The following is a 13,766-nucleotide window of genomic DNA, read 5'->3' as shown; positions in this document are numbered from 1 at the left end:
GAGATCCTTCAGGTTCATAAGAACTTAAACCAGCTACAGATTTGCTCTTAGCAGAAGCTCAACTCCTGGAACTAAAGGACGGGTATAGGATCCGCCCCTGCCACCAGCCCCTCACCCTGAGCACAGCCAGCCTCGGCAGAGGCCGGGAGACCACAGAAGTGGGGGCAAGGCTTAAAAGGCAGACGGCACCCGGCAACCGCGGGAGCTGGCCTGGGAGCACCAGATCCCTGGCAGGGGCTGCCTCAGGCACAGGCAGGAGGAACGACAACTCCAACAGCAAACCCGAAGGGCATCAGGCAAAGCGCCACCTCCGTGAGAAATGAACTCCTGCCTCCTCTTCCACCACTGCAGTCTCGGTGTTGGGAGATTTCAAGGGTGTTTTTGTCTTCTGCAGAACCTTTTACATTTGCAATTATCCCTGGGAGATGCCACGGGTTAAGAGATTAGAGCTAACACAGGACTCTCCCTAAGGATCAGGGGCAGCCCCTGGAAGCCAGGGTGGGCAGAGGAGGCAGGGCAGCAGGGGCAGGGGGGACAATGACGGAGGGAGGGTGACACAAGGGAACTCTAGTTACCAGATTCTGTGCTACTCTAAGCTGGGGACCAGACTGTCTTCATAGCTAGATCCCCAGCTCCAGGCATTTAATTAATAAATAAATAAATAAATAAATAAATAAATAAATAAATAAATAAATACAAACAAACAAACAAAACCAGGCACTCAGCTCGGCATTTTTCCTTTTAGAGCATGCTGGCTGTGCAGCTCTCGTGCACCTGGTTCTCGCCTCCCTCTAATACCTGTTGTGGGACCCACTTTTTCCTGGCTGCCCTCATTTATCTCCTCTTTCTCTTTCACAATGTGTGTTCGTAGGCTGTCCGCTAAGAACAAAGACCTACGAACACAGGCATGTTCTAGCAGAATGGCCCCGCTGCTCCCCAACGCTCAACATGTCCATCTGGGAAGACGTCTTCCCCGGGCATGGGTGCAGAAGGAACGCAGCCCAGGGGACTCACCAGCCAGCAGATCAAGTGGCTCAGGACTGGGGAGCAGTGAAGTGGTGGGAGATGTCGCCACCTGATTCTGCCGTCAGGGCTGTGTTGAATTCATCTCTGGGCCCCCAGAGGGCACAGGGTTTGCACACAGTAGGCCCTTAATGAAAATGCAGGTCTGAGTTTCAGCCTGTCTATTTGGGTAGGGGAAGGGAAGCAGCTGCTCTTTTTAGAGGAATATCTGAGGGCATTATGGAGTGTGAATGCTGAAGTAACAAATGCTCTAAAGAAGAATATCTTCGTCTCCAGCAGACTTTACAAAAATGTTCTGCTGTGGTTTAATCATGAGTTCACCCAGAGCGAACACCCTGCAAAAAAAAAAAGTCGAGTTCAAGAGGCAGCGAGCTCCTCCCTCACCAGTGTGGGTTTCAAAGATAGCAGTGCAAGGAAGACAACAGGATGTTTGGGGGGCTGTGGGGAAGAAATCAGGTGCCCCCCCAACAAAGGTCACCCATCCGGGTCCCTCTGGACAAGGAACAAACCACGGGAACCAAGTTGACACAGATTCACTAGGCAAGACATCAAGAAGAGGCATAGAGCCAGCTTCCAGCCCCAGTCCTGCCAGTGAGAACTTGTAAGCAAGCAAACAGACCCCTCTGGGCCTCAAGCACAAGGAGGAGAAAAACCATATTCCTCTCCCCTTCTAAAGGCTGTCGTAAAGAAAGAAAAGAAAGGGAAAAGCTGAAACAGGATATGGGACTGCTTTTCAACTTTAAAGCAGCAACAAGAGCACGAACTGCCAACTCGAAGAGGCTCTGACGGATGATACAGGGGCAGGGAATAGGAGCCCTAACTTATTAAGGAAGCTCTTGCCCTTGGTATTAGTTGATACAGTCTTACAAAAGCCCTGGGAGGTATTTTCTGACAGCTCCACGTTATGGGCAGTAAATTTGAGGTTCGTGGGTGGTGACTGAATTGCCCAAACTCACAAAATGGGATTAAGAAACGAACCTGGAGCATGAAAAATAGGGAAACATATTTATTGAGTATCTATTCGTCTCATCTTCCAATCTTCCAGAAATAGTATGCATGTAACTTGCTTGATTTACAAATGAGGATTTTGACACTGAGAGATTATGTACTTGATAGAACGGAAGCCAGGAATGTCTGACTCCCACCCAGTTCATCCCACTTTCTGGCACGCCGCAGCGGGGCGGTTGGGGGGGGGGGTTGTAGAGCATGGACGAAGCCAACACAATGTACTCAGCTCTCTGAGCACAACACTGACATCTTATTAATGTTTGCCATTTGGAACTTGTGATCATCTACTCAGGCTAAGTTGAAGTGTACCTAAGAAATAGCTTCCTGAATAATTAATGTTAGAAATGAGTTGTGAGGAAGGGTGTGCAAACTGTTTAAAATATTAACTCTTTTGCGATTCCCCTATGTATTTTAAAAGTAACTGCTTGCCACAAATTGGTAGTTTGATTAAAGTTATTTTTACACTGGCATCCAAGCAGGTCCCAAAAGCTTGCCACTTGACAATGCTCTGTTGGCAGTGGATCTAACCTAGAGAGAACTTGAGATTTTAAAAGTCCTTATGTAGCCAATGTGCTATAATTGAAAGAACGTCACAGGAAACATCACCCGCAGCGCCGAGTTCAGATGCCATTTCTTCCACTTTCTAGCAGACAAGTCAAGGAAACGGAGGCTTTGAAAATTTCAGTTATCCATAAAATGGAGCTAATAATACTACGTTTCTTCTAGAGTGTGGACAGGACTAAAGGACTTCCATACAGGAAGGCCCTTACAATGTTGCCTAACACTTGTTAAGGTAACTGGTATGTGTTAACTATGATTCTTTCGAGTTTCGGTCTAGAAATACAAGTGATTTTTTTTTTTTAACTCGCTGTGAGCACTGCCTCTTTTATAAGATGAGAATCATAATCATGCTCCTCTCAAAAACTCACTGTCAGGTCACATGAGACAACATGCAATAGCTTTGTCAATCATATGTGCTTCCCAAGTGTAAGGAAAGGACTGTTCCAGTCCTTCCTTCATCAGAGAGAAGTCTGGGTCAGAACTGTGATCCATGTAACCAGCCCTTAGGACTTCAGTTACCTCCCAAAGAGCGGTCTTCTGGTCTACTGCCCCTGCAGCCAGCCTCTCATTTGGTCCAAGTCAGACACTGGTCACTATGCCCAACAGGCAGGAGGAGATTGCTACGAAACCTGCCACCTGCTCTTCTTCAAGTCCCTTTCTCAACCTGCATGAAGCAGCAAGCAGGGCCCACACTTCCTCATGGAGGGGCATGGGAAGGGCTTACTCACAACCATTCCCAGGAGCCCTTCTCACAAGGGCTCTACACCATTTTTGTGTTCAATTTGCATGAGAGGTTAAGAACTATGTAACTGGAATGTAGCATCTCTCAGTCCTTGGTGTCTCAGGCAAAACCAACGAGGATATCCTATTTCACTGAGATGTGCCCTAGCCAAGGATACAAATGTATCCTACAGCAGGCTCTAAATTGAAAGCACAAAGTACATCAACAGTGACAGCTAGGGGCACATTAGCCCATCATAGACTTTAATTTTTTTTTTTTTTTTTTTTTTTACATTCAGGCCCATTTTGTCTAATCTTTACCTTCAGTTTAGTTCCCTTGATTCAGTTTGCCATTACAGCACATGATTTCTTTGTACCCAGACATGGAATGTGTAGAGGTTAATTACTGGGCTGAGAGCACAAGTCTTACTCTGTGGCTAACATATTCTATACAGTTCCAGAGGAGTTACTCAGGGGCTCCTCTTACCTCTGAAGATGCAGGTAGAAAGTGAGCCAAGGTTCACTTGACACAATGATCCCTCCTTGGGTTCAGCGAACTTGCTGGAGTGGCTTATAGAACTCAGAGTAACATTTTGCTTCTAGTTACCAGCTTATCATAAAGGGACAGAACTCAGGAACAGCCAGATGGAAGAGATGCACGGGGCAAGGTGTGAGGAAAAGATCCGTGCCCGCCAACTGTCCCTGAATCTCCACATGTTCGCCAACCCAGAAGTGCCGCACAAGGAAAGGGGACAAACATGAAATATTCGTTTCTTATTACGAATTACAGCATCATGCCCCTCGTGAAGTGGCCCTTCCGGGCATTTAGTGGGACACATTTCCAGGGGTAAGGAACCAAGTGCTTAGCTATACAGTCCATTCATTCCCCGGTGGGCAACCTTCATGAGGAATGACAATCAGTCATTATACTAAGCCTGATAATGTTAGCAGTGCAAGCTTTACAGAGTCAGAAAGATGTGGATTCAACCTCTAGCTCTGCCCTCCTCTTGTGTGGCTTTGTGAAAATTACTGGACCTCTATCAGCTGTGCCTCCCCCGCTCTGATATGAGGATGGTAATGATACCTGTCTCCTAAGGTGGAGAAGAGGAATAAATAAAACGATCAATGTTAAGTGCTTGGTGTGGTGCCTGGTGCATAGGAAATGTTCAATAAATGTTGACCATTATTATTATTAATCCGATACCTATCTATAGCAACACAACACAGATCTATTACCATTTCCACCTGGCAGCCCTTCAGAATTACAGGCTTCTCTTTCCAAGCAAAATATCCTACACATTAGACAGTAAGGTCTTAATTCTTCACCCCATCAGGAAAGAAAAAGAAAGCAAGCATACACCCCTAAATAATCTTATTTATAAAGCAGGTACACATACAATTGCAGTACTAATGTGTACATTACAAAATATACACAAAAATATTTTAAAGCATGAAACCAAGATGAATAAATAATATGCTTTTACATTTACGTCTTGTCTCATTATATAACATGTTATACGGCACAAAAAGCCTATTTTGCTCTAATTATAATAAAAATATTTTAGAGAAAGCAATGTCATAGGATGTGCTTCATTATTTTTTAATCCTTAGTTTAACACTGGAAAAGCAATTCACAGGTCCTATCAGTACTAGATTATAGTGTCTGTCAAAGCTGAGAACAAAGTATATCACTAAACTAAGTAGATCCCGTGGAAGACGAGCCTACAGCAGTACTCGGAGTCATCAGACTCGGTGGTTCAGTCCTATACTTTATGCTAATGTGTTTATGAAATTTAGCTAGGAAATTTTCTTCCCTAATGTCAATCAGACGTTCTTACAAACTACCTGGAAGATAATGCATTTTTCTATTTCCAGTGAATGTGTTCAAAACCCAATGAAAAAAACTCAAACAGGTTAGAAAGTTATGTTTCTGTATTTTAAAATGTATAATATTAAAGTTTTCATGAATGATGACATGCATCATTTTCAGCAACAAATTAACTATTTCCATATTTTTTCCCAAATGGTCTCTACATAGCGAAGATTTCTTTCAAATGCATTGTTTTCCTCATTTTTAATATATCACCTTTCCCTTAAAGAGACAAATCAAATGTGCCTAATTTAACAATATCTGTTCTGTAGCATTATTTCTGAAGTCACTTGTTATCACAGAAAATATCAACCAATTTGGATCACTTGTATTTTTCTTAAAAATGTCCAAGTCTTCAATTCTGTCAACTCTTTGCAGTAATTTTCCTTGAGATGACCCACAAACCTCTAGGTGATAATATAATCAGGACCCAGAAACTACACAGAATCAGACAGGCAAGAAGGTTGATTCAGGCATGTTTATCAGAAGTAGCCGAAGGAAATTAGAGACAGGGAGCAAGAAGAATCTGGGAAACGTAGCTGTGGCTTCCTGGTGTTGCAACAGATTACAATGAGGAGCCTCGGGCAGCAGATAACAAACCAGCCCGCTCTGGAATCATGATCATGGGGACAGCATTGACGGGGACAACATTTCAGTACCCTCGAGAACTGGAAAAAAGCAGGACATGGTAATCAGGCCAGGTCTCAGTGCAACTGGAATACAAGGCTCGAGAAAGACTAAGAACAGTGCCTGAACATGGTGGTAAGGTTTCCTGTAAGGTATATGTTATCATTTCCCTGAGTACGAGATGAAGGATCACAGTCGTAGAGAAACAAACTAATACTCTTAAAGCCACATATCTTAAGAGGTGGTACAGGCAGGACTTGAACGCAGATCCTCTAGCATTGAAGAGGTTAGTTTCAAAAGCTCTGCTCTATGTGCTAAGAAAGGACCAGAGCCTGATTATTAAGCCAGGATATTAGATCAAAACAGAACATGTAGCCATGTTGACAGGGCGAGTTCTTTAAAATCCTGCTTTGGGGCTCATTAAATTCTCCATGCCCCCGCCACCCCCAGATTACGAAGGAGTCTATTGTCCATGGAGGCTGAGGGGAGTTTAAGCTGAATATGAGTTAAGTGGACCCAATTTTGAAGTTATGAGATGGGGAAGGCGGGAAACCAGACTCTCCACTCTCTCATGTAATTCCTTACACAACGTCATCGTGCAGAGAAACTGAGGCTCTAGAAAAGCAAGTGAAGTACTCAGTATCATCCAGCTGGTAAGAGGAAAGGCATTAAAGTCCAGGGTCCCTAAACGTAAGCACAAGCCCTTTTCCATTCTACCTCAGCTTCTTACACACTGCCATCTAACTCCAAGATTGTGGGCTTCTACACCTAACCCATCTTCAGCTAGTGAATCAGAGAGTACACATTAACTAGCAGCACATGGATAGTGGTGATGTATGTAAACATGCAAATTCTCAATCAGTAAGGCTCTGTGGTCAATAGAGACCTTGGTATCTGTGAGCCCAAGGTAGGAAGTCTTTTCATGTATTAATCAACCACAGTCTATTCTCCGCTTATCCATCATTGGATAACTATCTTCTCCCAGAGTAGTCAGGAGGAAGAAGTTCATTTTATCTAGGAGACTAAATAATATAACTAAAAATGTAAAAAAGAAAAAAAAAAGACTATCAGGTGCAAACAAATTCTGTATCATGGGAAACCCAATTAGAAGGTAGAAAAAGGAGTTCAAGTTCAAACACTCAGCCTTAGCTTCTAGGAAATGTGCTTTAGCAAAAATTATAGACTCCTAACCTGAACACATAATCGGCAGTATACCCTTCCTAAATCAAATTTGCCTAAAGCATCTCAGTGGACCCTCCAGTCCCTGGCATGAACTCTATTTCGGCCTCAGTTCACAAATTAAAAGAGCTGTTTCGCACAGTCTCAGAATTGAGCATTCCTGCCATAGTGGATTTGGGGTGGAATACAGATAACGAATTGCATTCTTGGTCAGCATGTGTGATGGAGAGGGTCTTTCTTCCCTGACTTTTCTCAGTTCAGTGGGTTACGCAGTAGGGTTTCAACCACCAGTTGGTTTGTCCTGACCACCACTATTAAGCTCAATATTATGGGATGGTGAAAACATGGGCTACCTCTGCTCAGAGAGTCCTCAAGTCATACTTCCCCTTTCAGCACCTTACAGTGACTTCCAATCACTTACCCATCAAGTTCACATTCCCCTACATAGTTGTAAAGGTTCTTAAGACACTGCCTCCGCCTTCCCTTTCAGTTCCATTTTCCTCTGTTCCCCCATGGCCCTCCTGTGGTCGAGCCACTTGCATTCAATTCTCTCATTCAGGCCAATAAAGCTCTATACTTACTCAGAAATCTGGTGTTCTTTCCTTCCTACAAGAAGTCCTCCATGACTGTTCTAACCCACATTGTTCTCCCCTTCTCTGAATGCTTAAGATGCTCAATAAATAACAGTTTAGCGCTACACCAGTCTGAGTATTTCATCTGTACTAGCCTGAACTCAATTCACCCACAAGATTTCTGAAGCCAGGGGATGGTCTTTGGTATCCTCTCTCGGGTGGGACAGAGGTTGTCCCTCTGGAAGGCATATAGTCCAAAGCAATACAAGTGAGAACACACACAGTTTCAGAGACAATAACTCACCAGCACTCTTAAAGATTAATAAAAGCACTAATGATGTTGACAACAACGAGCCTCAGAGCTATGGGGTCACCTCTCGTAAAAGGCAAGTATAGCACTTGCTTCACCAGCACATATACTAAAAGGCAAGTGGATTATCTTGTTACATGGTAGCACGCAGTGGCAATTTTTCCCAGAAATAGAAGGGACCTCACTAAGTTCACCCCAACAGAAGCACTGCCCATTTTCATTACTGTAACCTAAAGATTAGCAACAGTTCAGCATGAAAGGTGTTAACACCAGCTCAGAATGTAAAACTTGCTGTTGAGAGGGGATAACTGTGAGCTTTTCTTTAGAAGATCCTTTTGCAGAACTTAAAGTTGCTGACATTTTACCCTCAGGCCTTTACCTGTTTTTGAAGATAAACCACAGTTGAGTGAATCAAAATAATTTTGCAGCAAACACTCATTTGACCAAAGCAAACCCATTGAGACACAGAGCTCCTAGTGATTACCCACTTCCAGCCTCCATCAGCCATGAATTTATTGATCTAAGGGGAAAAATGAATTGAAAACTAAGTGTTCATCCGAACTCCATTTCCTGAGTTCTCTTGGGGTTATGGAGAGTCTTAGCTATAGACTTATCACCAATAATCCATCTCACTAGATGGTCACTAGATCTTCTTAAGTGTCTAAAACCTAGCATTACTGGAATAATTTTAGCCATTTTGCTGTGTATTTTCTATAAAAACCAAAAATTTCAATGTGCAACTATAGACATTCATAGATATCCCTTAAGCATTGTGGCTTCAGAAGCTCATGCTATTGATATTAAATAATGTACCATTCTCATTGACAATCATAAATTTTTCCCTCCTTCAATGTTGTAAAAGTCATACTCATTCATTAAGAGAGAGAGCCAGGTTACTATCCTTATGATGTCAAATCCATTAGGCATGAAGAACAGAGACAGCGAATAATTCCTTTTTTGTGCTCATCTCTTGACAGCACAAAGCACATTGCCTGGCCTGATAAACATCAAGCACATTCTATGTGCCAACCACTGTGCCAACAGTGAGTTTTCAGGAAAAACATGATTTTTGTACTCTTGCCATTCACAATCTAGTTGAAGAAACTGATATTGAATAAATAAACACTAAATGTATAGTTTAGAATTTTGATGGGTGCTAAAGAGAAAAAATGCTAAAGAAGACATGAGTATACTGGGAATAAATCAGGGGCCTTAATTTAAATTGGCTTTGGGAGCTCTTCACTAAAAAAAACGACATTTGCAACTGACCCCTGAAGTATCAGTTGAGAGGGGCCAAGCAAGGAGTGGGTGGTGAGCCTTCCATACAGAGCATGCCCAAATGCCTGGGAACAGGGAAGAATTTAGTGTGTCTGAGGAACTGAGTGAAAGTCACTGGTGCTAAAGTGTAGTGGGGGCATGGCATGAGATAGGGTCTGAGAGTAGGTAGTAAGAAGTATAAATTCTATATTGGAAATGAACGAAAAAGAAAAGCAAAAGACTGAAGCAATCGGATTTACATTTTTTTAAAAGAATGCTCCAGATGGGGCACCAGGGTGGCTTAGTCGGTTAAGCATTTGCCTTCAGTGCAGGTCATGATTCCTGGGATCAAGTCCCACATCAGGCTCCCCGCTCAGCAGGGAGTCTGCTTCTCCCTCTCCCTCTGCCCCTCCTCGCCACTTATGCGCTCTCTCGCTCTCTTTCAAAAAAAAATAAATAAAATCTTAAAAAAAAAAAAAAAAAGAAAAAAGAAAAAGAATGTTCTGGTTGCCATATGGAGAATGTGTTAGAAAAGGGCAAGACTACATGTATGGGAAACAGGAGTCTATTGCAGCTATCTAGAGGAAAGATGATGGTGGCTTATTCTCGAATGGCATCAGTGGTGTTGGAAGAAATTGTATGGACTCAAGAAATCTTTTGGAAATGGAATCTAAGAGGATTTTTGAGATGTACTGATGTTGGGGAGTGAGGGTGAAGAAGCCAAGCTTAACTCACGTTTGTAATACACAATTGATAGATGGTAGTGCCATTTATAAGGAAGAATTGAGGAGGAGAAGTTTGGTGGAAGTGGTGAGGGAACAAATTTAATTTGCTCTGTCAATGAGACATTCAGATGAATATATAAAGAAATTTTAATTAGAGATAGACTATAGCAGTCAGAAGTCAAGTATGAACCTATGAGTTGTCACCATATTGACAGTACCTAAAGCCATGGAAAAGGAGATCTTCCCAGCAGGATTATAAAGAAAAAAGGTAAAAGACTCGGAGTAAAGTTGGAGGGGGAGTCAAAAATAAAATAAAAAGGAGTAAGAGGAAGAACAACAGAAGAGTGCAAAATGACAGAAACTAACAGGAAAGGGGAAAAGTAGTGAATTCTCCTAAAAGTGGTTGTAAAAAGGAGAGAATTTAAATTGCTCATTAGATTTATTGGTTATGGATTCGTGCATTCGGCACATAAAAAAGTAGTTTTGGTACAGAGATGTACCATGAAAAATCTGAAGACCGAAGAGGAATGGGATAGAAGAAAACTTTACAGTAAAGGAAGGAAGAGAAACAGGGCAGACTGGGTGGCAACTGGAGACAGATTTGGGGTAAAGGGTAACAGCAACCATCAGGGAATCTATGTAAATGTGAGATTCAGTGCAAGCTGGTATTCGTCTTAGCCTAGGTGCTCTAAAACATGTCTGAGGAAGAACTTACATGGGAGTAGTTTATTTTTATACCCAAACCCAGAGAAAGAGACTAGGAGGACTAAGGAGAAGAAAACAAAGAGGGAAAGCCACCTACGAATTTATTATCAGCTCATCACCACCAGAAAAATGGGGGTTCAATCATGCTAGAGTCCCTCTTAAGTGTCATTTAGAATATATTCAGAATTCTTCACCCAAAGAATAGAAGAGAGGAGTCGACCACTAGTCAAAAGTTGCCCTATGGGATATTAACTCCCTCGCACTTCCTGATTTGTGCATGTCTCTGAACGGTAGAGCAGATTCCTTTCAGCATCCCACTCAGAGGCGGCAGAGAAGTCCAGGACAGAAAATGAGACAATCAGTATAACTGCAACCAGTATCTGCCAAGTTAAGTCTGTATGTAGCTAGTTGCTACGGTAACAGCTAGAATAAAGGATGGACCAAGAGGATGTGGAGCAGGGCACAAAGGTGTCTGATAGAATGTCTACCTTGATATTCATGCACTCCACATCCTTTCCAGTCTAGAGAGATGAAATGCATTGTGTCTAGTTCATGACAGAGTTGGCACCTAGGTTCTACTGATTCCTGGCCTCCAGACTTCCCTGTGTCTGTTTAAGATTAATTACTCTAGGTAGCAGCGATACTGGACAAATAAATTAACTGAATAAGGATTTCCATACATTCTTGGTGACAGATTCAAGAAACGTTTTAGAAACATCAACCAATCAACTCAATACTTTATGAGCACATACTACATTCAAAATCTGCACCTAGTAGTACAGATTGTCAGAATATTAAATATGGTCCTTGCTTTGATATCTCATTAAGGGAATAGTGTACAGACACATAAGAAGAGATCTAAAAATAGCGGAAGACCGGATATGATTAAATAACAAATGTAGAATAGAACTGTGTCAAGCTAGTATATACTTATTTATGGCAATGCTTCTGTTTAGAATGAGTAGAATCTCAGAGATTATGGAAAGCAACTATGAAAGCCATTTGTTTTGGTAGAAACATCACACCCCCAGTATTAGCAGAAACTATATTTGGGTAGACAAACCAGAGGTGATTTTTACCTTCTTCTGTAAATGTTTCCATATTTTCCATAATTCCCATGATAAAAATTTATTACTTTTATATTCAAGGAGCATTTTTAATATAACAAAAGGATTTAGAACAGCTAGAACTCCCATACATTGCTGATGGCAGTGCATAATGGTACAGCCACTCTGGAAAACAGTTTGGTGTTTCTAATCAAGTTAAACATACATTTACCATACAATCCAGCAATCCTACTTACAGGTATTTACCCAAGATAAAGAAAAATGTTCTCTCTCTCCCTCTCACATGCACACACACATGCACACATACACACCACCATCACCACCATAAATGTTTAAAGCAGCTTTGTTTAATTATCACAAAAACAACCAACATGTCCTTCAACTGGTGAATGGATCAATTGTGGTACATCCATACAATGCACTACTACTCAGCAATAAAAAACAATGAACTATTGATACACACATGCGTGTCAAATGCATTATACTTTGTGAAGGAAGACAGATTCAAGAAATTGCATAATATATAATTGCATTGATGTAACATTTTGGAAAAGGTAAAATTAAAGGAACAGAAACTCATCAAAACAGGAGGACCATATCAAGGGCTGCTGAGTAATAAAAAATAAGAAAAAAAAAAAAAAAGACCAAGATGGTTTCTACGTGGATCATTGAGAACCAAGAGGGAACAAAATATCTGAGAACCATTAGAGAAGCCATAGGCAGAATTCACTGACTCTAAATATAGAAGCAAAGATACCACAGTCTACTCCAGAGTCATAAACCCAAAAGAACACATGAGCCTTCACAATCATGACTGTACCAGGGAACGTCCTTTAGACTACAAGTGACCAAGACCAACTCTGGCTTGGGTAAGCCACATAGAAAAGAAAAATGGTAGTGAGGAGGTATTAGAAGGATTTGGAGCAACTCACAACAGAGAGAGAAATGCTGAGGACCAGGGTCAAAACAAGTCTCATGTGCCTTGAAAACCTTCACCACTGCTGTGAGAGCCCGTTTCACCAAATTTCATCAGCTTGATGGAGGTACAACTGGACATCACCTAGCCTGGCCTTGAAGACCTCTCATTTCCTGTCCTGGGTCTCCTCACTCACTGGGCACTCATCTAGCATGCAAGCTGTAAGTAGGGAGTTAGCACCATGGGGACACACCTGACCAATAGGAAATAGTAGTCCATGAATAATTGTTTCCCCTTCTCTCCTATTCACAGCAACAGTACTGAGATCCATTTTGAAAGTCTCCTAAATCAAGTCTTCTGCATTAAGGACCAGTAACCAGTAGCAGTGGCCAATTCAACAACATATCTTTGTATTGATTATTTTTCTTCCCTGTTTCATTACTGATGTCACAAATTCTCTATAATCATTATCAAAGAGACCATCTACAGGCCAGGCTTCATCTCAGTCTCTGCTTCCTGGGGAACCCAGGCCACGATAAGCAGACCCTGGGAAGGATCCATGTATAGCTCTGGACATTTCAGCTATAGAAATTTATGGACTATCTCTTAAGGGTGATGGCATCATGGACTCAGCCCTAACCAACTTCCAACCATTTCCCAGGAGATAATCTGATTCACCGGGATTAGGTTACTTGCATTCTCTGGGGTCAAAGGGCATGGAACCTCATGCTTAATCTCAACAGAATCACCTGGACTGGGGAAGGGGCAGTTCTTCAAAGACTATGAGAAGGCAGGAAACAAGGAATGATTTAGGAACATTTTGTTATCTAGTTACAATTTGCTTTTGGATCATGTTAACATATCTTAAAAAAAAAAAAAAAGTCTTGTGCATTGTGTTGAAGTGTAAGTTTCTTTTCTCTAAGGAATCAGTATTTTGCTAGACCTCGGTTACAGCCTTAAAATAGAAAACGTAAGCATGAGTCAGGTGTATTATGGGATTTTCTGGTGGGTTTTTCTGATAGCTCAAATTTGTTACTTTGAATTTGGAAAACTTGTACCATAGCAATTGTTAAGATAGCCAAGTTCATTTTTTCCTCATTCTAATTTTGTCTCTCTCTAGGTTAATATCCAACACAGGTATTAAGCATTTGCCAGCTGTTCACAAGATTCAATCTCTCCAAAAGGTTCTACTGTAAGTTTTTCCTTGAGTGTTGACCTACTCAGTA

At 41.8% G+C, this 13,766-nt stretch overlaps 1 protein-coding gene across 1 annotated transcript in view; it reads left to right on the top strand.

The window, feature by feature from the left end:
• FSHR (follicle stimulating hormone receptor) overlaps positions 1–13,766 on the top strand; it is a 165,509-nt gene that overhangs the window by 125,533 nt on the left and 26,210 nt on the right. The window contains exon 5 of the mRNA XM_045788387.2: positions 13,661–13,732. Coding sequence (XP_045644343.1) covers positions 13,661–13,732 — 72 coding nt within the window. The remainder of the gene's footprint in view (positions 1–13,660; positions 13,733–13,766) is intronic.

The sequence above is a fragment of the Ursus americanus genome, chromosome 7, assembly GCF_024610735.1.
Source record: "Ursus americanus isolate L20-20 chromosome 7, mUrsAme1.1.p, whole genome shotgun sequence".
In the NCBI taxonomy this organism is placed as follows: Eukaryota; Metazoa; Chordata; class Mammalia; order Carnivora; family Ursidae; genus Ursus; species Ursus americanus.
Note: the sequence above shows the minus strand (reverse complement) of the source record. Positions and strands in the feature narration are given on the sequence as shown.